This window comes from Eptesicus fuscus, chromosome 20, assembly GCF_027574615.1.
Source record: "Eptesicus fuscus isolate TK198812 chromosome 20, DD_ASM_mEF_20220401, whole genome shotgun sequence".
In the NCBI taxonomy this organism is placed as follows: domain Eukaryota; kingdom Metazoa; phylum Chordata; class Mammalia; order Chiroptera; family Vespertilionidae; genus Eptesicus; species Eptesicus fuscus.
This window is the reverse complement of record NC_072492.1, coordinates 34,338,862-34,366,844: the sequence shown is the minus strand read 5'-3', so window position 1 is coordinate 34,366,844 and position 27,983 is coordinate 34,338,862. Positions and strand designations below refer to the sequence as shown.

The window sequence follows — 27,983 nt, the reverse complement described above, 5'->3', positions numbered from 1 at the left end:
AATTTTCATGATCCTGAAAAAGGCAAAGATTTCTTAGATACAACATAAAAAGCACTACCCATGTAAGAAAAAATGGATAGATGGGACTTCAGCAAAACAAAAAACTTTTGCTCTGCAAAGGACTCTGTTAAAGGACTGAAAAGAAAAGCCACAGACTCAAAGAAAAGATGTGTGAATTATATTCTCACAAAGGACTTATATTAAGAATATATAAAGAACTCTCAAAACTATAAAACAAACAACCCAATAAAAATAATCAGGAAGCCGAAACCGGTTTGGCTCAATGGATAGAGGGTCGGTCTGCGGACTGAGGGGTCCCAGGTTCGATTCCGGTCAAGGGCATGTACATTGGCTGCGGGCACATCCCTGGTAGGGGGTGTGCAGGAGGCAGCTGGTCGATGATTCTCTCTCATCGATGTTTCTGGCTCTCTATCCCTCTCCCTTCCTCTCTGTAAAAAAATCAATAAAATATATTTTTTAAAAAAAATAATAATCAGGAAAAAAAACTACTCTCTTTACCAAAGAAGATATACAGATGACAAGTAAGCACATGAAAAGATGCTCAACATTTTTAGTTACTAGGGAAATGCAAATTAAAACCATAATGAGATATCACTACACTCCTAGTAGGACAGCTAAAATAACAAATGCAAACAATAGCACGTGCTGGTAAGAACAATGAACAGGAACTCTCGTGCACTGCTGGTAGGAATGCAAATGGTGCAACCACTCTGGAAAACAGGTTAGCAGCTGCTTACACAGTTAAACATACATTTACCATGTCTCAGAAATCCCACTCTTCGGTATTTACCCAAGTGAAACAAAATCTATATTTACACAGAAACCTGAATGTAATGTTTATAGCAGCTTTTTTCTTCTATAATCAGCAAACACTAGGAACAACCCAAAGATCCCTCACCTGGGGAATGGATAAACAAATTATGGCAAAAACACAAAATGAAACCGTACTCAGCAACAGAAAAAAATGAGCTACTGATACACATGACAACATAAAAAAAACTTCGAACATATTATGCTGAGTGAAAGAAGCCATTCCTAAAAGGCTACCTACTCTTTTAACCCATCTGCATGACATTCTAGAAAAGACAAAAATGTTAAGCATAGAAAACAGATCAGTGGTCCACAGGGCTGAGCAGTGGGGGAGACCTGGACACGAAGAGGCGGCACAGGGCAAGTATCTAGGTGTTGGAATGGGTCAGCCTATTGTCTGTGGAGGAGGCTGCAAGACCCTACTTTATGCATGTGTAAAAACTCATAGAACTGTATCCCCCCAAAAAGTGATTTTATCTATGTACATTTTAATTTTGTAACTCCCCTCAAAAAACCTTAAAATATTTGTCCTTGTATTTCTTCCTAATTAGCACAAAAACTTGACAATAAAGGGGTGAATCCCAAAAGCCAGAAACGTAGATTTTGACAAAGTTCCTTAAGTTAAAAATATACCCACACTCAATATGTTCCTTTATGTAATGAAATGTCTTGGTAGGGATGTGGACTACCCCTACATTATGTAAGGTCTCCCAAGTTTCATTGATTCAATTTACAACTTACACATTTAGAATAAAGCTCTGTTCTGCCTCAGGCATTCTTACTCCACAGATGGCCCTCCCACTGCTTAAAGCAGCTTCTGATATTGACCATGGTATCCTCATCTTATTATCAACAGCCTCTTCATAGAAAGTTCTCCCTACCCTGTCTCTGTAAGGAAGCTTTCACTGGCTGGCCTGGCTTCCCTCCGTCTAGATATGAACCAAGGTTTCCAGTCCTCTGCCAAGTACACGCATGTGCTCCCTGGAGTCTTAAACTCTCTCCCCCAACCTTGCCCAGGAAGGAAAAGTTTCTGAGATGCATACTGCTCTTCAACCACATCCCGAAAGTCCCCTCTTAGGAGGTTCCCACCATCTGACTACACCTTACTCTCCATTCTCATCACCATCACCTCCCTGACCCTTCTATCTCATCACAGCCTCTTATTCTCTTAAACTGTCTCCTTACTCCACTAGATCTTCTTTTTACTAAACTCAGCAAGACTACGATCCCTTGACACCCTCCTTCATTCCCTAACTGAGGGCTTGTGGGACAAGGACGACACTGCCTTGTAGTCAGATGGCTTCTAATCTTACCTCAATCCACAGGAGTCTTTTACTATCTCCTACTCCACAAAGCAGCTTTTACCAGACATCTTAAAGCCCATTAAATAAAGCGCTCACTCTCAATTTAAAAAATCTAAACTCCTGCTTCATGGAAAAAGTAATTGTCAAATGGTTACACCACAAAATGCTATTCCCTCCACCTCTCAACTTACCTCTTAGAGAACAGAAGCAAGAACTTGTATCAGAAGCATGAACTTGTCTTTCTAATGCCAACAACACCTTTATCGAGGAAACTAAAATTCAAAGCTAAAAGACTCACCTAAAGCCATGAAATTAAGCCCAAAGCTCAGATTAAAATTCTGAAATCCTTGTCAGATTCATTATATCTGACCACTTGGCCACTTACCTATAAGTCAGCACTATCACCAACTAATAATAAAATCTTGAAAATTAGAAAGGCAATCAGAATTGCTATAATAACATACAATACAGGATATACATTTTTTTAAAATATATATATTATTTATTTTTTACACAGAGGAAGGGAGAGGGAGAGTTAGAAACATCGATGAGAGAAAAACATCAATCAGCTGCCTCTTACACCCCCAACCCCCACTGGGGATGTGCCCACAACCAAAATACATGCCCTTGACCAAAATCGAACCTGGGACCCTTGAGTCGGCAGGCTGACACTCTATCCACTGAGCCAAACCAGTCAGGGCTGGATATACATTTTTTAAAAACCAGAGTAAAGAGTCAATGTAATATTTGTTAAAAGGTAAAAATCTGCATCTCCTTATCCCTTTTTAAAGTATATATATATATATAGCCAAAACTGGTTTGGCTCAGTGGATAGAGCGTCGGTCTGCAGACTTAAGGGTCCCAGGTTCGATTCCGGTCAAGGGCATGTACATTGGTTGCAGGCACATCCCCGGTGGGGGGTGTGCAGGAGGCAGCTGGTCGATGTTTCTCTCTCATCAATGTTTCTAGCTCTCTATCCCTCTCCCTTCCTCTCTGTGGAAAATCAATAAAATATATTTAAATATATATATGTGTGTGTGTATATATATATATATATATATATATATATATATATTATTGATTTCAGAGAGGAAGGAAGAGGAAGGGAGAGAGAAACATCAATGATGAGAGAGAATCACTGATCAGCTGCCTCCTGCACGCCCCACACCAGGGATGGAGCCCACAACCTGGGCATGTGCCCTGACCGGGAATCAAACCGTAACCTTCTGGTTCATAGATTAATGCTCAACCACTGAGCCACACCAGCCCGGCCTCCTTATTCCTTTTTTATTCCCCAACAAAATAATGAAATGCAAAGAGCAAAACCAAAAAAATTAATTTACAATTTCAAACCTTCAAGGAATTCTTGCTACACAAATTACATCTTATAAATAAATTATATCTACTTAGTTCCAGCTAATCAAACCGTTTTATTGCTATTTATTAGAATTGCAGATTTAAATTATTAGAATTGAAAAGAAGTAAGTAAAGCTATATCATTGATTTAGGCTTAGAGTGTGCCTACCAGTCACATAAATTACTTCAAAAGCAAACAAGTAAATCGAGTGACTCCTGCTCATAGGTATAATCTATATTTGGATCATGTTTTACACTTAACTCACTGGTATTGTCTTTTTTTAAACCTGATTCCATGTGGACAGCTACAAAAGGGGCTAAGACCTTCTCGAGGTGCTTGGCTGCCACAAGAGTCAGCAAAGCTTGCGTCAGTCACAAATACTGAAAGCCCTTGGGGGGGGGGGGGAGTGGCCACAGCTGCTAAATTGTGTATGTAAGAGTGCATACACCTCAGTATATCCTGCCCCCTGCCAGACACAATAAACATATTCCTGCAAGTGGCATGTAATCAAATTTGTTCAATCAAACCCTATTTCAAATACAGGGTGGGTCATTAGAGAAAACCTGAAATGTGTATTTCGGTGCATCCACGTCTTCCAGGTGCGTGTTTACCTGGCTTCCACATCTGGGTGTGTGGACAGTTCCCAGAGCCCGGGCTGGGCGTTCCCTGATGGTGCCAGGAGCCTGTTGTGTGCTTTGCAAAGGGGTCGCAGTCATCGCCCCGAGGAGACAGGCACTAGCTCGCGGCCATTTCACAGAGGAGGAAAACTGAGGCTCGGCACACGAAGAGGCGGCACAGGGCAAGTATTTAGGTGTTGGAATGGGTCAGCCTACTGTCTGTGGAGGAGGCTGCAAGACCCTACTTTATGCATGTGTAAAAACTCATAGAACTGTATCCCCCCCAAAAAGTGATTTTATCCACGTACATTTAAATTTTATAACTCCCCTCAAGAAAACATTGACAATTAAAGGGGTGAATCCCCAAAGCCAGAAACGTAGATTTTGACAAAGTTCCTTAAGTTAAAAATATACCCACACTTCAAGGGCCCGAGGGTCCCACGGAAAGTGCCAGCTGGGCCTGAACCCAGTGCCCAGACGCCGCTGCACCGTTAGGAAAAGGCGCCTGTCCTCTCACGTGCCTTTTCTATTTTACTTGGACTCATCTTTCAATCTTCAGGGCAAGTAGGAAATATGGCCGCACAGTGTCCAGAATAAGAACCGTTCGTATTTACTTAAGTTCTTCCCTTCAACCCTTAAAAACTGGAGACCAGCGCGGAAACACCCCGCGGCTCCGGCACCTGATGCTGGGACAGGGCCCTCTTCCCCAGGGACTGGTCTGCGCACTGTTCCCACCAAGGGGCCCGCACACCGGTTCGGCCCCGAGTCCGGGCCGCCGGTCCCGTCGTGGGAGGAAAGTGACAAGTGCAGGGGGCCGCGCCCGCGAGCCGCTTCCCGGCCACCGAGGGCAGCGGCGGCCCGCGAGGCCGAGGCCGCTCCCCCCGCGGGTCCCTCACTCGGATTTCCTCTCCGGAGCCGCAAGCCGTCCGGTCCGGCTCCTGGACCTCGTCACGGCGACCGCTTGTCAAACTTGACGCAGAACTTTCCCATCCCGTGCCCGGCCCGGACCTCCCTCAGCCAGTGAGACCCCCCCCGAACGCAGCGCGCGCCCCTCGGGCCTCGAGAACCCGCCCGGGGCCTGCGGGGCGACGCCCCTCCCCGCACCAGCCCGCACGGGCGGGGCGACCGCCACCCCAGGCAAAATTCCACCCCAGAACCCGGGGACAGGGGCTGGGGAGGGAAAATGGGAAAAACAAGAACCTGGCGCCCCTACATGCAAGCTTTCCGATGCGCCGCCGCCGCCGCCAAACGGTTTCAAATCCTTGCGGGCCGCCTCAGCCTCCGCCGCCCTGCAGGCCGGGGGCGGGGATTTCCGCGCTCGCATTCCCCGCCCCCTCGCCCACCCCTTCAGCGGCGGCCGGCGGCGCGCCGTTGCCATGGCGACACGGGGACCCACGACAGCCACCGTCCAGCAGTGCGGAGGCAGGGACTTCCGCGCTCGCGTTCCTAGGTCCCGGCGTTGCCAAGGGGTACAGCGCCGTTGCCATGGCAACGGCCGGGTCCTCCCCGCGCGCAGGTTCCAGCTCGTGTTCCAGCCTGGTGGCTTCTAGCCTAGAAGCAGGTCGGGACCTATACGTGGACAATGCGTCCCCCCAGCATCACAAATGTAGTCTGTGGACCCTGGGAGGGCTGTGGAGGAAGAACATCCAAAGGGCAAAGAAAATGGGATTACTGGAGGACGTTCACCGAAGGGTGTGGCCTTGGTTTGGTCGGAGATAGGCGTTGCATGAGTCTAAAAACGGAGAATTTACCGCCTGGTGTCTCTCACAACCCAGATGGGCATTACCTTTTTGTTTTGTTATTTGTCGGGGGTGGGGGTGGCATTCAGAACTGAGGTCTGAAAAACGTGACCCCAAATTCTGAAAATGCTGAAATAAAATAAAAAAAGCTTTGTGATTACCAATTCTGTGTAGAATAACAGGATCTAGTGGAAAATGTGTTTTTGCCGCTCCCGGCGTCTCCACCTCCCCAGGGCAGTCTCCATGTCCGCGTTGCTATGGTGTGGCGGTCTGTGGTCTTCTGTTACATTGATGGGAAAACTGCAAACTGTGTTTTTTAAATATACAGGCAGAAACAACATTTAAATTGTGAAAACACTCACCACTGTTTTTCATCTAATTTCACAACAGGATTCCTTCTTTAGTGTCGATGCAATACACTCAGGGTGGTGCCAAATCAAACGTAAGCACAGCTTGAGGCATCTTTTCAATTTTCCATAAAGAAAAGAGAAGATTCGTTCATTTTTACCTTCAAACTTACTTTCAAACTTCCAGAGGAGTCATATTCTTTCCAAGGGGCTTTTTCAAACCCCTAGAAGTAAAAACTAACAGTTCTTCATTGTTTCAATGACAAATCATGAAGGCTAAGGGAAAGAAAAGGTATGAAATGCTTTTAAGAATGTTTAGTTTTTTAAAAGCATAGTTGAACATGTTTATAGGTAACAAATAATTAGTAATCTAGATCATTTGTACTTGGAATCACACACATGCAATTGCAGGACTTTGACCATTCAGCGAAGAGGTTCAAAATATGTAACTACGTTGCCAGAAGAACATGAAATGAATTTGACAAATGATGTCTAAATGAACATGAGCAGAAAAATGGAAAAAAAGAGGATCAAGAGGAAAAATGCAATGAAGTCAAGTTCATCTGAGAGGAAATAATTGCAGCAGAAAAAAATATAAAGAAAGTAAATTTCTTAAAATATTTTCTCTAATAGGTAAAAGTAGAAAGATGAGAAAATCGCCCTTTTCATTTTCAAGAACTAGCAGATTGTCCCTTTTTCACTAATATGTACTTATATATACATACATACATATAGTTGTGCAAACAAAAATATTAAGATACACATGGAGGGTTTTTTTTATTATGTCCTACATATTTAGCTTGAGCCTGCGCTGCATTCACCTTAGGATGCAAGCCTATATGTTTGGAGGAATGGTTGGTGTCCACTTGCAATCTCCTTATGTGAGAACCAAGGGCCGTCCTATAACTCATCCTAAGAGATGGTAAGCAGATCTGGTTCACTGACAGTATAGAAACATTGAAGGAAAGGTGGGCGATTCTACATAAAGCACAGAGCCGACCATGGTTTGACTTCCAGCTCTCCTCCACTTGTTGCAATGAGTGATGCCTAATCCTTTGAGGTGAGGAACTTCCTTTGAAATCATAAAAAGCTATAACTTACCTTCCTTACTCCACCATCATCAACTGCCCACATACCCCAAAATGTGTGTACAAATCAAAGGGTTCCCAAAAGGTCTGAAGTCCACCCGTGGAGCCTAGGTCCAGAGCTCCTGCTCTGTGGGTTGTATATCCATTTAAACATTGAGAACAGAAGCCATAAGCAGCATTTGTATCCATAATTTCTGAAGATAGCAAACTCAGTACAGGTATCACTGACCTTAACACTGGGCTCCAACTACTTCGGGGCAGGCATTAATAAAAAGTAGCAGCAGCTGGAATGACTTCATCAAGCATCAAAGGCAAGAAATGAGAATAAGAGTAACATCCTCACAGCTACAAACACTTGGAGAAACATTAATGATGCACACCCTATAATTAGTGAAATAAAGAGCACACATGAGACCCACGCTGTGCACCTTCAGGTGTATTTGGGGGAAAATTGCTGGAATCAGAGTCTATTCAGGGGCCTCAAGCCAGATAAATACTCTTTATTTTAACTGTTGCAATATATGTGGCCTGAAAAATACAGTTTTGCATAGACATTTTATGGCCATATATCTACAGCAACCAATTAATATGACTTCTATGTCTAGAAGGATAATAATGTGTCAGCTCAAAATATATTTATTGAACTGTCACATCCTCAGAGAAGCCTTCACTGATTCTCAGGCCACCCTTATTCTCTTTCAAAACCCCCTGTTCTTTTTCTTCATTGTATTTATCAAAATTTGTAATCAAATATTAATATCAACCATCTTTTTTTTAGACTCCATAGGACAGGAACAATATATGCTGGCCTCACTATTGCAGACCCAACGCATTGCAGAGTCTCTAGAACGTAGAGACAATCCATACATGTTTATTGGCTTAAAGAATAAATGCAGATTGCTCTTTTGTCCTTTTCTCTGCACCTGGGGTGGAATAAGGCCACCCATCACTTCCTAGTTTACAGCTTCCATTCAAGAGGCCTGTACACAGTACTAATGCATAAGCTGATATCCTAAAGAATCACATTTCAGTCAGTGATTCACCATTTACATTATTAAGATACTTTGTATCATTAGAATGAAATACATGAGTGATGCTTAGCAATCTAAATGGAAAGCAATTTGTAAATATCAAGAATGATGATGATTATTACATAAACACATTAGAGATAAATATCAGAATAATCCTGCAGCCAGTAAATCCCTTAAGTTGGATAGAAAATAATTCTGAACCTCCTATTTACAGGTCATAAAAGTATGACCTATACCACAAATAGCTGTAGGATAAAGACAGTAGAAACGGGGGATTACCAGGCATATATTCTTTTCTTCACTACGGAAAAGGAGAGTCACTGCCTTTAGCACAAAGGTTCTGATCACTTCCCTGTGCCAGAACAAAGTCACATTCACCAAACCCTCCTTTCCTCCTGCCTTCCTGGGCACTCCATGCTCAAGGCTCTTAGAGAGGAACTAGCTATTTGTCCTCCCTCCCCTTCAATAATATGCTTATCGCCCCAGCCAGTGTCCGTACAAACTGGCAACCAACTACTAGAGAACTTCATAGCATCCATCACCTATAAAAATATCTACCAACCTGTTTCAGCCCCACTCCTAAGCTGTACAAATTCCAGGAAGCCACTGGGAAAATTCACAGCCTAACTGGCAGTCTAAGAACGGTAGAAAAGACAGAGTCCAACCTTCAGGTTGGACATCTGGTTCTGTCACTGATGAGCTTTGTGACCAGGTAAAGCAAGCTACATCATTTCCCTAAGGTTCAGTTTCTTTACCTTCCTTATGGCAGGATTGGAATGGTAGAATTAACAAAGGTGAGCTATATGGAAAATTTTACCCAGTGCTTGACACAAGGCAACTTCAATCAATATTGTCTTCTTTTCATTCCCAACTTTTTTTGTGAGCACTTTCAAAAGTAATAAGTGCCACTAGGAGGCAGCACTAGCACACAAAGAACTAGTTATCTCTCTCTCTCACACACACACACACACACACACACACACACACACACACACACACTCATCCGTCATACATTCACACACACGTGCAAGCACAGATACTCTCACATGTGCAAAGAGCACACACACACTCAAACAACATACACACAAGAGGGACAAACATTCACACGCATGCACACCAACCATACACAGAGAAAAAAAATCTGCTATTTTTGCAATCTGAAGAGGCAATATTCTTTTCTTCACTACGGAAGAAAAGTGAGAGACATACTCACACTACATATGTGTGTGATTATGTCTCTCACACACAGAGACATACTCACACACATATGCACACATCCCAAGCTGTTTCCTTTCCTTTCTTTCTGTCTTTTTAGTCTTTTATTTAGGAAGAATAATCTTCAGGCTACTAGGTGGGAAATTTCACTGATGCATACTTATGATTGTGTTTGGGGGCCCAGAAATGAGACCCTGTATATGGAAAGACTGGCCAACGTTTTACAAACAAGAGAATTCATTTCCTGTACTGTAAACTTCTGGCAGAACTAGGTTACAGTGCGAGAGACAAGGCAAAACGCGGCACCTTTGCATTCAGAACCCCTCCTGCCAAAATGCAAGTGAAGAAGCTGGTCGTTGGTCTTGGAGGCAGCTTCATGGACCACGTGCAGCTAACAGGGTTTGCTGGGTCTGCAGTTGCTAGTAAGTCACAGTCCATAGATGGGAAGAGGAAATTCAGCCATGCTAAAATCTGGGATGATACCTAGCAACCTGTGGTTAGAGTTTCACTCTCCCTTCAGTGGACTGCCTGGGGGTGGGGAAAGTTGGCGGGAGGCGGGGCTAGGGAGGGCGGGGCAGGGGAGGGAGAAGCGTGTTAGTGCTTCCTGGACTATCAGCCATCAGGGCAGATCACTGAAGCCTGTGGCTAGGGAGGGTGGGTATAGCTGAATTTTTATAACAGGCAACCTGGTGATCTAAAAGCTTAAGAAAAAACATTTTGGAAAAGAGAGTTTGCTTATGGGACTAAATGGGCCACATAATCACTAAATAGAGGGGCAGAAAATGGGTAATTTCTACTAATGGGCTGGCTCCTCTAAACCAAATTGCCTCTTCAGATTGCAAAAATAGCAGATTTTTTTTTCTGTGAGAATATCATTAAATTAGAAGAATCAGGACTGTGGCCTAAGCTCCAAAGTCTACTCTGACTACTTTTTTCAGGGATCCCAGTCTATCCAGCAGCCTGAGATGCCTTCCAATGAATGAACTGGTACACAAAGCCATCTTCAACAAGACTTGCCATATTCCAGGAGCTTCTTTGTGGAATAGACTGGGGCGGGAGGGGAGGAGCATGTGGAGAGGTTTAATGTAGGAGTGCTGGGCTTGGGAGCTTTTAGCATTCTGAGCACCTGGTATTTCCAAACAACAGACATAATGCTACAGTAATCGAGATGGTGTAGTACCGACAAAAGAACAGGCAGATCAACGGAACAGAACAGAGAACCCATTAAAAGACCCCCATAAGTACAGTCAGCCGATCTTTGCATTGCAAACGACACTATCAAGAGGATGAGAAGACAAGCCACAGACTGGATGGAAATCCTTGCAAATGACAATACCTGATCAAGGACTGTTATTCAACATATATGAAGGGCTCCTAAAACCTAATACGGAAATAAGCAACCTGATCTTAAAAGTGGGCCAAAGGTCTCAACAGACACCTCACCAAAGAAAATATACAGAAGGCAATTAAACAATGAAAAGAGGCTCCGCGTCATAGGTCATCAGGAAAATGCACATTAAAACAGCAAGAGACCACCACATTAGAAAGGCCCAAACCAGAACGCCGACAGCCAATGCTGATGCCCGTGTGGTGGAATGCACATGGTCCCACCGTTCTGGAAGACAGCTTGGTGGTTTCTCACAAAACTAAACATAGTCTGGGTGAACTGGGTGAAAGTGGTCAAAAGGTACAAAGTTCCAGTTATAAAATAACTCCTGGGGATGTAACGTCAGCATGGTGACGACAGCTAATACTGTTGTATATTTCAAAGTCGCTAAGAGTTGGATCTTAAAAGTTCTCATTTCGAGAAAAAAAAAAAAAGTGGAACTATATGAGGTGGTGGATGTTAACTAGACTTATTGTGGAGATCATTTCACAATGCGTGCACTCCTCAAATCATTCTGTTGTACACCTGAAACTAATACAATGCTGTATGTCAATTATAGCTCAATACACAAACAAGCCTGCTCTTACCATGTGACCCGCAATTACCCTTAGTATTTACCCAAAGGAGTTGGAAACTTATGTTCAGACAAAAAACCTGCACGCGGATGTTTATAGCAACTTTATTCGTAATTGCCCAAACTTGGAAGCAACCAAGATGTCCTCCAGTAAGTGCATGGGTAATAAATAAACTGGGACATCCAGATAATGGCATATAATTCTGCACTAAGAAATGAACTATCAGCCATGAAAAGACGCGGGGGGAGGGAGGGTTTAAATGCATGTTCCCAAGTGAAAGAAGCTCATCTGAAAAGGCTGCAGGCCGTTGGATCCAAGGATATGACATTCTGGAAAAGGCAAAACTACGGAGACGTAAAAAGACCAGTGGTTTCAAGAGTGGGGGAGGGGCGAGTAGGCAGATCACAGAGGGTTTTTAGGGCAGTGAAAATTCTCTATACTGATGGATATGTGTCATATATCTGTCCAAATCCATAGGAAGTACAACACCAAGAAAGAATCCTAAGGTAAACTATGGACTTTGGGTGATTATGATGTTTCAATGTAGGTTCATCTTTGGTTAAAAAAAAAAAAAAGTATCACTGTGAAAAGTGATGTTGATAATGGAGGGAGGAGGGCTATGGATGTGTTTGGGCAGTGAGTATATCTCCCTTCCTCTCAATTTTGTTGTAAACCTAAAACTGCTTTAAAAAAAATTAAGTCTTAAAAAAGATGGTACAACAATAAAATTACAAAATCTGTGTGCTTGTTTTATTTTGGTTTTGGTGTGTGTGGTTATTTTTATGATGTTTATATGCTTTCAACAATGTTGTCCCCGATCCCTCTTTCATTCTTTGTTTTGTTTTGTTTTGTTTTCTCCAGTCCTTCTCGAAAGCAGGTGTGGCCAGGCATTCCGTGAGTTAAAATATTGAAAAGCTTTCGCACCAGTTGGTAGATAGCTGTTGCCCAGGCACTCTGAGTGCCAACCACAACGAGGCTACCAGTTCTCTCCATAAAGCCCCCCTCCCCGCTTTCCCACATCTAACAACTCGAGGGTAATGCCTAGTACATCCAGGGCCTCCAGCCCTGACCCCTCGACCCTCAACCCTCCAGTCCATGGTCGCAATCCATTGTGACTGATCCCATTCCCTAGTGGTTATACCCCTAATAAAGGTCATAGGTGATAAACACTTAAGTTTAAAAATCCCCATTGAGCCTGTTCATTCATCAGGTGTGAGCTGGGCTACAGGACCTCAAACATTCTGTATTAATATGTCTCAGTGGATCCGAGGAGGTCATGGCAATTGTGACAGAAGAGGGAAGCCGAGTGTGGACTTTTACAGAAAAGCCCGCAGAGATTGAGCAGAAGGCCTGGAGCGCAGGTCTGTGTTAGGGAGGCTTCCAGGTACAACCCACCAGATGCCAAAAGAAACCTTCATTACTTACCTTCACTGCTCTCCCTGTGGCCAGCCCGCTCGGTTCCCTCCCAGTGAGCCGAGAGGAAGCGAACAATTTAAAAATATACTTATATGTGTTGATACCATAAAATTATGAAAGACTTTGCAACAAAAGAGAGGATGATAGAAAAATGCATTCTCTCCTTTTCTGGAGCAAACCCAGCGATGATGTCTGGGACAGGGGGAGATGCTATAAATCTTTACTGCTGTCCCTGCATCCCTAGAGATGTTAGAGGGGGGGGGGGGAGGTGAGGAAGAGGTCCTTTAAAATTAATATGTGACAAGCTAAAGAAAACAGTGGTTCTTTCATTACTATGTGACAAATTAAAGAAAACTTTGTTTCCTGGGCAGTGTTTCCCGGTGGTTCGAGTGTCGGCCTGTGCACCAAAGGGTCGTGGGTTCAATTCCCGGTCGAGGGCACGTACCTGGGTTGCAGGTTCACTCCCCATTCCCCATTGGGGTGCATGTAGGAGGCAACCAGTCAATGTGTCCCTCTCACATCGATGTTTCGCTCTTTCTCCTCACTCCCTTTCAGTCTCTCTAAAAATTAATGGAAAAAATATCCTTGGGTGAGGAGTAACAAAAAATATATAAAAGAAAACTTTGTGCTAAGGGAGGAAATCCAGAAGAGAGGGTTGGGGAGAGAGATATGGGATCTCAGGGTTCATCCATCCTAACAATATGGAGAGCAGAGTGCCTGGTACAGATACTGATAAGATGATGGATTTGGCAGGGTCAAGATTTTTTTTTAAAGGGTATTTTCTCAGTGAAATAAGAAGCAAGGCCATCAGTTGAGAGTGAGGATAGAGAAGGTAACCTGAGGAGCATTGAGAAGAGAAATAGCCACCTTGGAGTGGAGAGGAGTGAACAGTCTAAAGAGATATGGTAGGATTTCTGGGCAGAGCCGAGGGCTTATGTAACATGTGAGCTGATGAATTGAAAGTGGGGCCTATTAGCCCGGTTATGAGTTTTTCTTTTTTCCAGCAACATTCAGATGCTCTGGCACAGGCAGAGGGAAGGCAGTGAGAGCCGGGGGCAGGTTTTGCCACTATGTACTACAGAAGGAGAAAGGGCAAGGGAATTAGATATGAACGAAGGAGCAACATCGTGCTGGATCATGATATATCAGTGGCTGAGGAGAGATTTTTCTAGGGATTTTGTAAAGCAGATTCCAAGGTTCAAATCCAGTTCTTCTAAATTGGTAGCCCATGCTTATTCCTTCATGGCCATGTTTCTCAAACTAGGGAACACAAAGAATCATGTGGGGACTCTGTCATCAATGTAGATTTTTGGACCATCCTCACAAATTCTCGGGTACAGCATTTTTTCTTTGTAATAAGTACCAGGTGATACCGATGTGGGGGTCTGTGGACCATTCTATGAAAAATACTAAATTGTAGTTGTTTTAGGTGAAAGCATTTGAGGATAGATTTAGGGGAAAGGGACTGGGTTACCCACATGCTTGCTTACACTGTGCATTTCACAGCCATGAAATGATGATATTCCAAATATTGGGGTTCTGAAGCGGATAATATCACTAAAACTAAGCCCACGAGGAGTAATGATGCAATGGCTAAGGCCATAAATTCAGTCACTTTATTTTTTCCACTTCGATTAGGTTTCTTGGACAAACTCAGATAGGACATGGAATTTTGAATCGGACGACCAGCTTAGCATGGCTTGACGTCCCAGGCATCTGTTTTCCAGAAGGCCAACGAACTGTGTTCTGTTTGGGAGGAGGAGGGGGGATAAAACATTCTATGAGAAACAACCATTTCTTACATTTGCTAAGACAAATCAAGTACATTTTATAAACGTGCAGAATAAATTGAATTAAATGTACAAAACCATTTAGCTAATATGTGAGAAAGCATCAGGGAAATGAAAAGGTGGTCATTTCCAGGAGAGAAAACAAAAGGTTCTATCGCTCTGAGAGTCAAGATTAAAATTTGGAAAAGAATCACCCCTTTGTTCATCCTCCAGTGCACTAACCATGCAGCCTGTCTCAAAACTGGAAGGGAGACTGGCCTGAAGGAGTATCTGAACAAAGCCCTGTTTGTTTGTCTGTTTGTTAATTTTCCTCTTCTAACCTTTATTTATTTTTTTGTACTGATTTGAACCAGGCTCATGGTGCTTTGTCAGTTGGGTATTTCACATCTCACCAGGGCTCTGGCTGTATTTTGAAGAGTAATGATTTGCCCTGGCCCATGTGGCTCAGTTGGTTGGGCGTTGTCACAAGCACCAAGAGGTCTGACCATTTCTGGTCAGAGCACATACCCGGGTTATGGGCTCAATCCCCAGTAGGGGGCATGCAGGGGGGCCAGCCAATTGATGTTTTTCTCTCTCCCTTCCTTGCTCTAAAATCAATACAAAACGTGGGGTTTTTTTTGTTGTTGTTTTTTAGAAAACACACACACAACAATTTATTCAGTGCATTTCTAGTTCTTTGTAATTATAATAACTGTGATTGGTTGAGCACTTTGTATACAATGTCATGCATGATGTTTCTAATCATCAACTCTATGAGGTAGATATTGTCTACTAGTTATCATTCCCTCTGTCTCTAACTGGCCACTTCTCAGACCTCCCTCCTCTTCCTTACACCTGGTCCCATCTCTGTTCTCTCCAGCCTGCCAGTACATGGCTGTCCACGATCTTGGGCCTTTTCTCGACTAGAGCCAACAACAGCTTCAGCCTCTGCTGGTCCTTCCTTCATACAACAAAGATATTTACACCCTGAGCCTGAACTCTTACAAGGTTGGCAGCTCTAAATGCTAGCCATTGTACACGTTTTTATCTCACACAGACATAATTATCTTCCTTAAAATAGTTCGCTCTGATGACAACTATGCTCCCATGGATCCTTTTGCAACTCTAGGAATTGCTGAAGGAAGGGGCGGGGGGGATGTAATAAGATCTATAAACCAATGACCAATGCCATAAGTCACTTTGTAATTTGGGGTGAGTTCTTTATAATTTGGGAGCAAGAGGTGGCAAACATTACATTATCATTATTATTATTATTAGCTATTCAAGCTTAATTTGGAATTATACAATATGGGCATAATTCACCTCAATATTCATCAAATGAAGCCACAACCCTAAGTATTAAGGAAAAGAATTGAAAAGAAATGTGTTTATTCAAGTAAAGAAACCGAATGCATCTTTCGTCTCACTCCTCCTCCTGTCCCCATCTCTTTTGAAAAGTTCAGTGACCATAGTGACATGGCTTCTTATGATCATTGTGTCATAAAAGTAGTAACTGTGGTGAGGGGCCAGTGGAAGTCCTGGCTAAAAGTTCCAGTGTTTGACTTACCCTTGAAGCAACTGGGGACTTCAAAGGTGCCGTCGATGCACTGAGCATCCTCAGTGTAACTGCACTTCTTTTCCTTATTTTTGCAGAAGAAAGAAACTTTTTGACCATGCAGCATCCCATTCTTAAATTTTTCTTGGATCTTTACTCTCTCTCCTTCGAATATCACAGTAGCTTTTTTAACAGATACTTTACAAGACGCTGAAAGAGACAATATTTGGAGTTAAGACTTAGGAGTTCTATCAGTCTTTCTTAAAGAGATATAGCATTTGAGCCTGTAGATGAATACATCTGAAATGAATTGCTCAAGACAAGAAGAGTCCAAGACTGTATACACTGAATAACATCGATATCATTCCTAATAGCAGTTCTTTACCAATAGAACCATTAGTCATGGGTTCCAAGATGGCCTTTTCTTCCCCTGCAGTAGCCACACAAGAAGGTCAGAGCAAAAGCAGCAGATTCTAGGCTTTGGTGAACAGGGACTTCTACCAGATACTGCCATTGCGTGTAAGATCACACTGGTCCACTCAGAACCCATTTATTGAGCGAATGCACCCACCCATCAGCCACTGTGAGGGTTGGCTGATAACAGCTCACAAATGCTCCTTTCTCTGAAAATTTGCCTTCAGCCTTAAGGATGCCACCTCTCCCAGGAGGCAATGCGAATCAGTCCCCAACCCCAGGGTCAGAGAAGGGAACAGCCTATAGCCAATGACTAACTGACAAGTAGATACCAAAAGCAGGTCCTCCTGCCTCTTGGTGGGATCAACTCTGGGGTCTAATTCATGGCCCAGAGCTCCCAAGGAGATGAAACTAAAGCTAGACTCTAGCTGAGACTACATACTTGTTCAAGACTTAATTGGATCAGCAGGATCCGCAACACCTGGGAACCTGGTAGAAATGCAAATTCTCAGCTCCTATCCCAGACCTACCAAGTCAGAAACTCTGTGGGATTCTGATGCACAGTGAAGTGTGAGAACCAGTCTCCTACTCCATCCTACCTGCCTCACTCTCTTTCTCCTGACACACACACATAATAAATCACCTGCACTCGAATCCCTGTTTCAGGTTCTGCTTCTAAAGTACCACAACCTAAGATACTAGCCATATGTTATTTTACCTGCCCTGCCTAATACCCTGTTTTGCTTACACTGTTCAGCCCACAGCAACCTGAGCAGATATATAGTGCTAGGTTGTGGTTCTTTGCCTAAGCATGACACTGATCATATCAAGGATAGACACCTAACTCAAATGAGTGTCCCAGGAAAAAGATGCATTAGTGATGAGTCCTGTAGTTGAGAGGTCCTGATGTAGAGTCCAGGCAAGTTCAAAGTGAGTAAGCAGAGAAACATGGAGGTGAGAGAAAGCCATTGAGAGATGAAAAAAAAAGTGGCAATTGTTCCTGAATTTCAGCTCCAGTTCTCAGGAGGAATGGTTGTGTTTCATTTCCTGTTCTTCAATGTCCATCTAATTGCCTGTTTCCCACTTATAAGCCCCCATTTCCTTGAAGTAGCTCGACTATGTGGTTGGCTTTTGCAACAGTGAGAAGAATTTCAACCAGAACCAAGCCGAAACGGATGTTCATAGGCAAAAACTTAAAATCATTATCAGAAGCCCACACACTCTTACACCATACTATCAAGGCTCATAAAAGATCTGATTATTTCATACACTTTAATTTCAAATGAGCTTGCTAAGCATGAAGCTGCCCCATGCACCTGTGAGTCTTAAAGTCTTTCACACACCAATAGCTATGAAGCAAGTCTGAGCAATTAAGTAGAAAATGATTGGAACAAGAAAGGGGCAAGTAAGGGTGATCCACTGGATAGATTCAGAGACATTTTTGAGACCCACCCATATTTCATACCTTTGCAACTTGGTTGTGCAGACCAGTTTCCAAATTTGTTGCATTCCACTTCTTCTGGGCCATCCAAGACATAGGTATCATGGCAACCATATGTGGCTTTATCCTTGTAACCAAGTGCTTCTTTTGCAGGATAGTTCACAAATCCGTTGTCTGGTCTTATTGGGAATGGGCATTTTACGTCTAAAAAAGTTCATTTAATAAGACATATTACTATAAGTAGTAATGTTGTCCAGTAGTCATGGAATACGCAGTTACATTCTAATCTCCCTGATACCATCGATCACTGGGTGTTCCTGGGACTGGAATGAAATGTCCAGGTACCTCGGTGCTTAATTCTGTCCCCCTTATCTTATACTCATGGGAACCTGGATATTTTTTAAAAGAAACAAAACCACTTCGAAAGTATATAAATGAGTTACCAAGTTCTTTGGGCTTCCACATAATCATAAGGCATTATTTGTTTTGAATTTCATCTCTATGCAGTCTAAGATGGTGAGTTTGAAAGAAGAAAAAAAATAGTCTGTTTCTTTTCATCAATAAACCATGAAATTAAAACACAGACTCCCTCCATGCACGCTAGCACACCGTTAGTTGGGTTTTAAATGTTAAGTCTAATTCTCATGATTGTCTTCAGACTATACAAGAAGGCAGCACAAACTGTGAAGGAGGAAAATGGTGCTGCTTCCAGGCCTTCTTAAGGCCCCAACAGCAGAGCCCCGAACCCATACCCCAGGTCACCAGAATACGGGAAAGCAAGGGTGGAGCCAGGAGCACAGAACTCTTGGGAGGTAGATTAACGAGGTAGTTTAAAAGGACAGACTTCAAAGTTGGACTGCTTGACTCAATGTTGGCTCTTCCACACATTAAATGAGAAAGAATCTGAGTCTATAATAATACTAAAATTAACATTCCATGGAGGAAAAAGAGCTTTTCTCTGTAGAAGAATACCAGCTAATCAATATAGAAGGAAAGATAGAATTAGAAAGTCACCATTTTGCAACTACCAATGTCATAATTGGATCATCAGTAGATGCAAAAATGATGCCTAGAGAATGCATATCCACACAGTTGTCAAGTATGACCCACAGGTAGCTCACTAATTCCAGAGGGAAAGAGTTCCTTTACCAAGAAAACATCGACCACATAAACCCTACCCCCCACCACCACTTAACAATGACTACCAGGGGGCAGACACTCAACACAGGAGCTGCCGAGCTGCAGTGACTTGGCAGCAGCAGTGGTTCTCGGGTGACACACCTGGAACCGGAGAGGAGGGAGCCCAATTCTGGGGTGCATCACCCAAGAACCGCCCTCTCGCAATCTGGGACCCATTGGGGGATGTCAGAGAGCTGGTTTTGGCCTGATCCCACAGGCCAGGCCAAGGGACCCTACTGGTGCACCGGGCCTCTAGTATTCTTACAATTGTTTAAATGCTTGTTGTTAATACTTCAAAACATGTTAAGTGTCTTGGGTACAGTGATAATTAGGACATTCATGCTGAAGTGTTATGGGTAAGTGTCATGATGTGTACAACTTATTTTCGGATGGTTCAGGGGAAAAAATGTCTGGAGGGGGCAGAGAATGAGAATGTCACAACATGTTGACAGTTGCTACATCTAGGTAAAGGGTTGGAAACAATATTTTTTAAGTACCTACTGCTTAGGACTTGGTAGGATTAATTGAGATGACATATACAAAGCAAGAGACCAGTGCCTTGCCTAGAGTTAAGGCCCCCAAAAGGTTCTAGGTATTATTACTAATAGTTTCCCCATGCTAAAAAGCACTTAAGTTTTGAATCATTCAATAGATACCTAAAATATCCACTACAGGAGAAGTTAACAGTCCTCAGTATAACTCCTCATGAGCATGATCACTTCTATTTGTCTACTGGTTATAAAATTGACAAATGTAAAGAGGGTGACGCTAGGTCAAATTCAAGGAGGAAGAGTCTGCATAAGTCCTTAAAATCAAATATTTTTTGTGATTCTTACATGTAGGTAAAAGCAGGTAACAATATGACTGCAACCAGATTTTTTTTCTTTACCTTCATCTCCTGAGACACCCCAGTTTTTTTTTTTTCTTTACCTTCATCTCCTGAGACACCCCAGTTTTTTTTTTTTTCTTTACCTTCATCTCCTGAGACACCCCAGTTTAACCCAGGCTTCTCTGCACCAGCCTCGCCACCATATCCAGCTGTCTGTGCACACACCCTCTTCTTTCCCGCCTTCCAGACTTTCCACATCCTGTGCTCTGTGTGGCATGCCTCCCCCTCATTATCCACTCATCCTCCAAGCCCCTCCCTTAGAAAGCTTTCCAAGGCAGCTCCGGAGAGTTCATCACATTATATAGACTTCCCCTGAGGTCAGAAGCCAGGTCTCGTACATCTGACATCCCGGACACCTAGCACCCCACCTGGTACATGGAAGAGGCCAACAAGCATTTGTTGAGCACGGTCATCTGGAAGGCAGCTATGCTCACACCACTTACCACCAATGCCAAACAAGTTCATTGAAACACCCATAGCAGAATGTTCAGTAGTTTTCAAAAATGGGAATTGCATTATCCTAATCATTTTCCCTTCTCTTTGCACTTACCCCTGCATTCTGGTAATTCAGTCCAGTTTCCATGTGCTGTGCAGGTAGCGGTGTCATTTCCAAACATGGCGTAGTTGGGCAGGCATTTAAAGACCGCCTGCTTCCCAAAGACGGATCTGTTTCCGGCCAATGGCTCATAAGCACTAAGTACCGCAAATTTAGGTGTGGGTGGTGGAGGGCAGGTTACAGCTGCAAAAGGAAAGAACTGTCATTTTCATGCATGTCTTTGAGTCTTTTAAGTAGACTCTTTCCAGAAAGGGAAAAATCCGAAGATTAACATGAGAAAATGCAAAATTTAATCCGACGCCAGGGTCAAAATGGTCAATTGTAGAAGCCAAATAAGAAAATTTGATCTGAAAAGCAGATGTCTTAAACCAGTAAAAAAAAAAAAAACTAAAAATTGCAGTAAATTTAAGTGTTGCCACCACTAATTTGCCTGTTACAATAACCCTGTGGTTGGCAAACTGCGGCTCGCGAGCCACATGTGGCTCTTTGGACCCTTGAGTGTGGCTCTTCCACAAAATACCATGGCCTGGGCAAGTCTATTTTGATGAAGTGGCATTAGAAGAAGTTTAAGTTTAAAAAATTTGGCTCTCAAAAGAAATTTCAATCGTTGCACTGTTGATATTTGGCTCTGTTGACTAATGAGTTTGCCGACCACTGCAATAACCTATGTGTAGGTTTCCATAAGTCTTTGATCTCCATGTTCTCTTGGAAGATGTTTCTGGAAGTCAGCATAGGTAGACAATGTTGCTGAGAGACCATGTAATCATCGCTGATGACAGCATCTTGGTGCAAAGTCACCTGTGACATCCGCATTTCACTGCTAGTTCAGGTTTGTTGTTTCTGTCAAATACCTCCTGCTTTAGTTGCTGGAGCTTATTCAAGGAGCTTCCCACAGAGAAATGGTACAGGTTGTCCTCCTGGCCTAATATGAAGTTTGAGCAAGTTCGGGGAAAGTTATCCTATATAATAAAAGGGTAATATGCAAATTGACCCTAATGGTGGAATGACCAGAAACGACCGGTGGCTAGGATGCGCACTGACCACCAGGGGGCAGACGCTCAATGTAGGAGCTGCCCCCTGGTGGTCAGTGCACTCCCACAGGGGGGAACGCCGCTCAGCCAGAAGCCAGTTCATGGCTGGCCAGTGCAGCAGCAGTGGTGGGAGCCTCTCCAACCTCTGCAGCAGCGCTAAGATGTCTGACCAAGGGTTGAGGCCCGCTCCCCATGGGAGCCATTAGTCAGACATCCCCTGAGGGCTCCTGGGCTGCCAGAGGGATGTCTGACTGCCAGTTTAGGCCCGATCCCCTGGGGAGTGGGCCTAAGCCGGCATGTGGACTTCCCCTGAGGAGTCCTGGACTGCGAGAGGGCACAGGCTGGACTGAGGGATCCCCCCACCCTCCCGCCAAGTGCACAAATTTTCATGCACCGGGCCATTAACATAATGGAAGTTAGCGCAGAGCAAACTGTGATTGAACTTGAATTATCACGAGTCTCGGCTTGTGATTCATGGACCAGCAGCATGAGCATTGCCTGAGAGCCTGTTGGAAATGCAGAAGCTCAGGCCCTACTGAGGACCTATGAATCAAAACCTGCATTTTTTTTTTTTTTTTTGCAAGGGAGAGCATGAATGTAGGCCCCACTACCACAAATGATGCAGTCGAGTTTCCCACGCTTGGGGAAACCCCAGGGGTCAGCACCTCTGGAGTACAATGGATACACCTCACCCTTGGAAAACCACCTTCGTGATCATAGTATCTCCCCCGCCAGGTAAGCACAGAACCTGCACTTTAACGAGATGCCTGGGCGATTCCTATGTCCATTAAAGTAAGAGAAGCACTTGTCCAGGTTAGACTGAAGCTAAAGTAGTCTAACTGCTTGTAACTAAACACAAAACAAAACAAAAATGACTTTACGAAATAGACATAAATCTGCTTAAAAAGGGAAACTATAAGAGCCATGGTGATGCTCTGGCTCAGTAAAAACCTACTTAATTTAGCCTTAAAAATGTGTTTGGGTAGTTCAGCGTTTCTCAAATTATTGTTTATTGAAGTTGCTTTACTCTTTCACTTCTTTTGCTAGGACACACCTCAATGAAATGTCAAAAATTCATCACTATTGTTGTAAGGCCTGGGCCTCTTGGTCAAAGATTGGATTTCCATAAATCACAAGTTAGGGAATGTCCCTCCCTCTAACAGTGGAGCCCAGAGCTGGGCGTCCCCTAAACAAATAAATCTTTGGTGACTTTTGGAGGAAACTCAGTCAGCTTTTAGGATACAAGGCCCTTTGGTGAGCTCTCAGCTTACTGTGAAGGTGACTTCTCGTCTCCCTCATCACTAGACTTACTTGCTAAGGGCAGAGCTAAGTCTCCCCTAGCTTTGTAGCCTCAGTGCTGAAAATAGGATGGAGCACATATTAGGTCCTCAATAGGTGTGCTGGATGAGTGAATGAATGAAGTTCCAGAGTGAGAAGAAGGTGTTTGATTCAGAAGTTCTTCTAGTCAAATGGTGGCAGTCCCTGATAGACCAATGCCACACATACCAAGCCCCACCAAAACACTGTGGGAGTGTTGGGATGGATAAACCCAGAGATCACTGGCGCCCTTGGGTAGAGGATAGAAAATGTCTTCGTGAGTAGAATGCTTCCCTCTGCCATTCCAAAGTGGTTGTTTCCTCCTCCAGAGTGAGACACTATCAGGATGAACAGTCCCCATAAGGGCAACCAACCATCTCATGGAGCTGAGACTGAAGGGTTTTCGGGGCAGGAGGCATATGATGCTGAAACCAGAAAAGTCCCAGGCAAACCAACTGGTCACCTTCCCCATAACTGGGACCCACAGACTCACGGGAACACACAGGGAGGCTCGGACTCCATATTCCCTCCTCAGTGCATTGAGCAGATTTAGTTCCATTCAGAAAAAACCTGCAAAAGGAAAAATGTAATCCATCAAACTGGAAAAGAACCCATCGAGAGCTTCTCAAATGTCTTCCCCTTGTGCATTGCTTTAGGTGAACACTGTTGACTTCGTTCCCATGATGTGGTTTTCCTGAAGAGCTTAACACACATCTAAGGCTCAAGTCTCCAGCCTCATGCTGCAGGTGAATCGCCAAAGAATGGGAAGGCTTCATAGCCGGTGGGTGTAGAAGCCAAACCTCCAAATCCCTCATCTTCAACCAGCTTTATAAACTAACTGATTCTTATATGAAGCAAAAAACAAAACAAAACATTTATTTTTCAGGACCACAACATGAATCAAACTGAGTAATCTCTACTATTCATTTTCTCAGAGCATAAAAACTATGCCGTCTAATAGGGTGATCACTGCGTACGTTATATAAATGTCTAATCACTATGTTGTATACCTGAAACTATTATAATATTGTATGCCAACTGTAATTTAAAAATTAAAAAGAAATTAAACAATCAAAATGCCAATGCAGTCTATTTTCATTGAAAATGGAACATTCTGTCCTGGAAGCCAATTTTTTCAATGTCGTTTGTCATCAGACCCACCGGTAACTTGTGTTTCAGAAGAAAGGACTGCATTTCTCTCTCACACACAGTGTTTCTTCATCTCCAATCCCTTTCCTCCGTAAAGTTTTGCCCGACTGCATTGCAGCCACATGCTATTGCCAATGTCACCACTGGTGTCTTTGCTTGAAGGCAGATGAGCTATATTACCAACCACAGTGCTTTCTACCTGGGGATGTGGTGCTGTTCTGAGAATGAAGAGAACTATGTCCCACATCATCATCCTCCTACCCTTTGCCTCAGAATTCTCTCTAGAGATTACCAGGTCAGTCAATCAAGTTAGCCTCATAAGTAAAGCTCAAATCCAATTCCTAAAATATTTTAATCCTCGTGCTAAGATTTGGCCCAGAAATCATAAGGAATTACCATCCAGTTTCAATAATTTCAATGTACCTCCTCAGATAAGTAACTAATCAGAAGCCCCCAAAAATTGGATATATTTCAGTAATTATCATATTCTCCACCCCTTACCCACCCTCAACACCACTGTGTATTTGTATTCAGTAATTTGTATTCAGCAAGCCCAAGGATAGAAATGAATTATGGACCAGTCTTGATGTTTAATTCAAGGGCATAGAAATGTGCTTCATCCATTAGCTATTCAGTCTCTCAGAAGTCCTTACCCGGTGTTACAAGAAAAACTGATCGTGTTGGGATATTCAAAAGTTGTATAGCGTACAGCTCCATTTTCTAAGATTCCAGCAAAAGGACACACTCTGGCTGTGATTTAAAGATAAAAAGGTAAATATCTATTTATAGAATTTTGTATTAAAGTAAAAATATATAAACTCCTTTCTATCCTTTGATCCAATAACTTTACCGGTAACTATTCTAAGAAAATAACTAAAATAAGTCAAACGATGTATGCATTAATGTGTTCATTACATAGTTACCTCTAATAACAAAAACCAAACAGCCTAAAAGTTCATGATCAGGAAGGGGAGAAATCAACCAAAGGACTTGTGTGCATACATATGAGCCTAACCAGTGGTCAAGGACAACGGGGGGGGGGGAGGGGAATGTGTGGCGAGGGGTGTGGGATGGGAATGGAGGGAATGAGGACAATATGTGATACCTTAATCAATAAAGAAATTTAAACAAAAAAAGAATCTAATCAATATTAGATTCATATTCAAGAATCTAATCTAAAAATAAATAAATAAATAAATAAATAAAAGTTCATGATCAGGGTATTGTGTTAATGAATGATGATAAATCAACAGTTGAACTGTATATAATGCAGCCAATAAAATATTGATTATGAAGATCATAGAGGCATAGTCAATGTTTCTAACATGCTAATGAAAATAAGAAAACACAAAATGACATCTGCTCTCTATAATAATGCAAAAATATACACAGAAAATAACTTGAAAAATGAAATTGTTAGTGTTCCAGAGTTATGGCTGATTTAAATTTAAAAATTCCCAAATGGTGTTATAGTGGTTTTTCACTAAAAATTATGTTTGGTCTTGCCCTGGCCAGTGTGGCTCAGTTGGTTGTCATTCCAAGCACTGAGAGGTTGCTGGTTCAATTCCCAGTAAGGGGCATGCAGGAGGCAGTCTTCTATTGATGTTTCTCTCTCTCTCCCTCTCCCTTCTTCTTTCTCTAAAATCAATAAAAACATTTTTAAAAAATATTGTTTGGTCTTTTTTCATCAAAGAGTATATTAAAACCACTTTATGGACATGTATAGTTTTCAAAGAGGTCAGTCCCTATGCTTAAAATAACCTGAAGCTAGATAGGGCCATATAGTTATTTTTAGTGCTTAATTTCCACATAAAATTGCCAGAAATCCTCTGGTTGATTGCTCAATATTTGACTGTAAAAATAATGCCAACTTGATATCACAGAACCCCGATTTTGAGGATGAATAAAAGCAACCATCGACCATAAATCAATGAAACATCAATGTATATAATTTATGTTATATTATTAATTTAGTATAATCTGTAATATATTTATGCTTTACTATAAATATCACATGTAATCTATAATAATAAAAGCATAATATGCTAATTAGACCAGGCGTCCTTCCAGAAGACCTTCCAGGCGAAGCCGGGGCTGAGAGGGCCCAGGCAGAGGCAGCCATGGGGGCAGGCGGGGCTGAGCCCCTTGCACGAATTTCGTGCACTGGGCCTCCAGTATATACATAACTTAGATAAAATTTATTGACATTTCAGTAACTACTCATTCTGTTTTCATTTTGAGGCAAAGTCCAGAGATACGATGATTCTTCGTGTTTTATTTTCAAGAGTCTCCTTGGCATCTGTTTCAATTTCAGAACGTCTGCACTTCTTTACTTCTGCAGGCTCTCCCTCTCCTTTGATCATGCCAGGTCTCTTTTATACACCTCTCCCAGCCCTACGCTAAGTTTGTCTCTCCTCTACAGAGTACCTACCGCCCTTGGTCTCATCTCCCATGGAGAAGCCCTCGGGCCCTCTTGTTTCTTCACAAGCCTCCCCCTCCCCCACAGCTCTGCTGGCCTTCCAGGCACTGAGCATGATAAGGTAGGTTATCCGCCCAAAATGTCCAGAATTGGAAGGAGGGGAGAGAATGCGCATGAAGGCGTTGACTTACGTGTACATTTCAGCGTGTTGATGGGCCAGATTCCGGTAAGGGGGCAGGTAAACCGTCTCATCCCTCCGCGGGACACATAGCCCGGCTTGCAGAAGTACATTATCTGCTCCCCTGGATCATAGGATGTTTTTAAGGGGGTAACTGTGGCAAACGGTAAATCATCTGGCCTGGGACAGGCTGAAACAGAGCACGAAGCGGTTGGTTAAGAAATCTATAGGTGCATTTTTAAGTTCAGCTGGCATAGAAATTAAAACTCGTTAATGCTTTCCAAAAGTAACTCTACCAAGTCCTGTGTCATAGCTCATCTAATCTCAACCACCCTTTGAAGGGTACTATTGTTATTCCCATTGTACAGGTCAGCACACTGAGGCTTCAATGGTCTAAGGATCTTCTGGGGGACCTTTAAACATGGCAACGTTAAAAAATAAGTAGTAATCCAGTTTATCCAGCATCCACCCTAAAGAGAACTCAAGTTATCATTAGTGATCCCCAGCAAATACCAGGGGGTTGAATATATCAATTATTTTTGCAAAAGCAAAGAGTACTTACTCCGTCCGGCAACAGCCACATGGCAGAGAAAACTCGCGAACAAGATGAGCGCTGGAGAAATCATTGTGGATGATTCTCACTGGCACTACCAAAGTGGCTTTCCTCTACCAAAAAGAGAGGATGCACATATAAAACTGCTTAACTATTAACCATTTTTGTGTACTTTTATCTCTGTAAATAGAAGATTAAAGTATCAGGATTGGAAAGGAACTCCGAGGTCTGCATTCTTTAATCATTTACTTTCCACTCCTGTGGGTCTGTTGTGAAATCTTTGGTTGATGGTTTCTGTCTCCATAACTTTGTGTTAAAGGCATGAAACAGTTCATTGTTGCTGCTGATAGAATCTGGTGATTCCCAGATCGCCAGGTCTTCGGTCTAGACCTCTGGTTTCTCCATCCTCTGTTCTGTGTTCATAGTGCACGGATCACCAAAAGACTGCTTCACCCACAGCCTGGGCATATAAACTTAGGACCATGGCTTACTTTCTGGGTTTTGGTTTTCACACCTCTAAAATGATATTCCAGCTTCTAGATGTATGAGTCTAAAGAACATCACCGAGGTACCTATAATTAAAATGCCTAAAAGAGCTGAGCTCATTATTCTCTCACACGATGACT

General features: G+C 42.9%; 2 protein-coding genes and 1 non-coding gene across 3 annotated transcripts in view; all 3 read right to left on the bottom strand.

The window, feature by feature from the left end:
• LOC129147417 (centrosomal protein of 112 kDa-like) overlaps positions 1-5,487 on the bottom strand; it is a 61,394-nt gene extending 55,907 nt beyond the window's left edge. The window contains exon 1 of the mRNA XM_054709418.1: positions 5,323-5,487. Within this exon, the coding sequence (XP_054565393.1) occupies positions 5,323-5,487 (165 nt within the window). The remainder of the gene's footprint in view (positions 1-5,322) is intronic.
• A 9,110-nt stretch (positions 5,488-14,597) lies between these two features.
• APOH (apolipoprotein H) lies at positions 14,598-27,430 on the bottom strand. Its single transcript, XM_008149400.3, has 8 exons — positions 27,367-27,430; positions 26,818-26,994; positions 24,861-24,957; positions 23,552-23,628; positions 20,705-20,893; positions 18,111-18,290; positions 16,244-16,441; positions 14,598-14,653 (listed from the first exon to the last, which is right to left on the bottom strand). The coding sequence occupies exons 1-8, from the start codon at positions 27,428-27,430 to the stop codon at positions 14,598-14,600; spliced, it is 1,038 nt and encodes a 345-aa protein (XP_008147622.2).
• LOC114234442 (U1 spliceosomal RNA) lies at positions 22,322-22,484 on the bottom strand. Its single transcript, XR_003620643.2, has one exon. It is a non-coding gene; the product is annotated as a U1 spliceosomal RNA (small nuclear RNA).
• Positions 27,431-27,983: the final 553 nt, after the last annotated feature.

Excerpts from the sequence above, each read along its gene's own strand:
- APOH (XM_008149400.3), bottom strand. The coding sequence starts at position 27,430 with ATGATTTCTCCAGCGCTCATCTTGTTCGCGAGTTTTCTCTGCCATGTG. Across the intron at positions 26,995-27,366 it reads TGTGGCTGTTGCCGGACGGA|CCTGTCCCAGGCCAGATGAT; the intron begins GTAAGTACTCTT and ends GCTCTGTTTCAG. Across the intron at positions 20,894-23,551 it reads GAGCCTCCCTGTGTGTTCCC|CTGTAACCTGCCCTCCACCA; the intron begins GTGAGTCTGTGG and ends TTCCTTTTGCAG.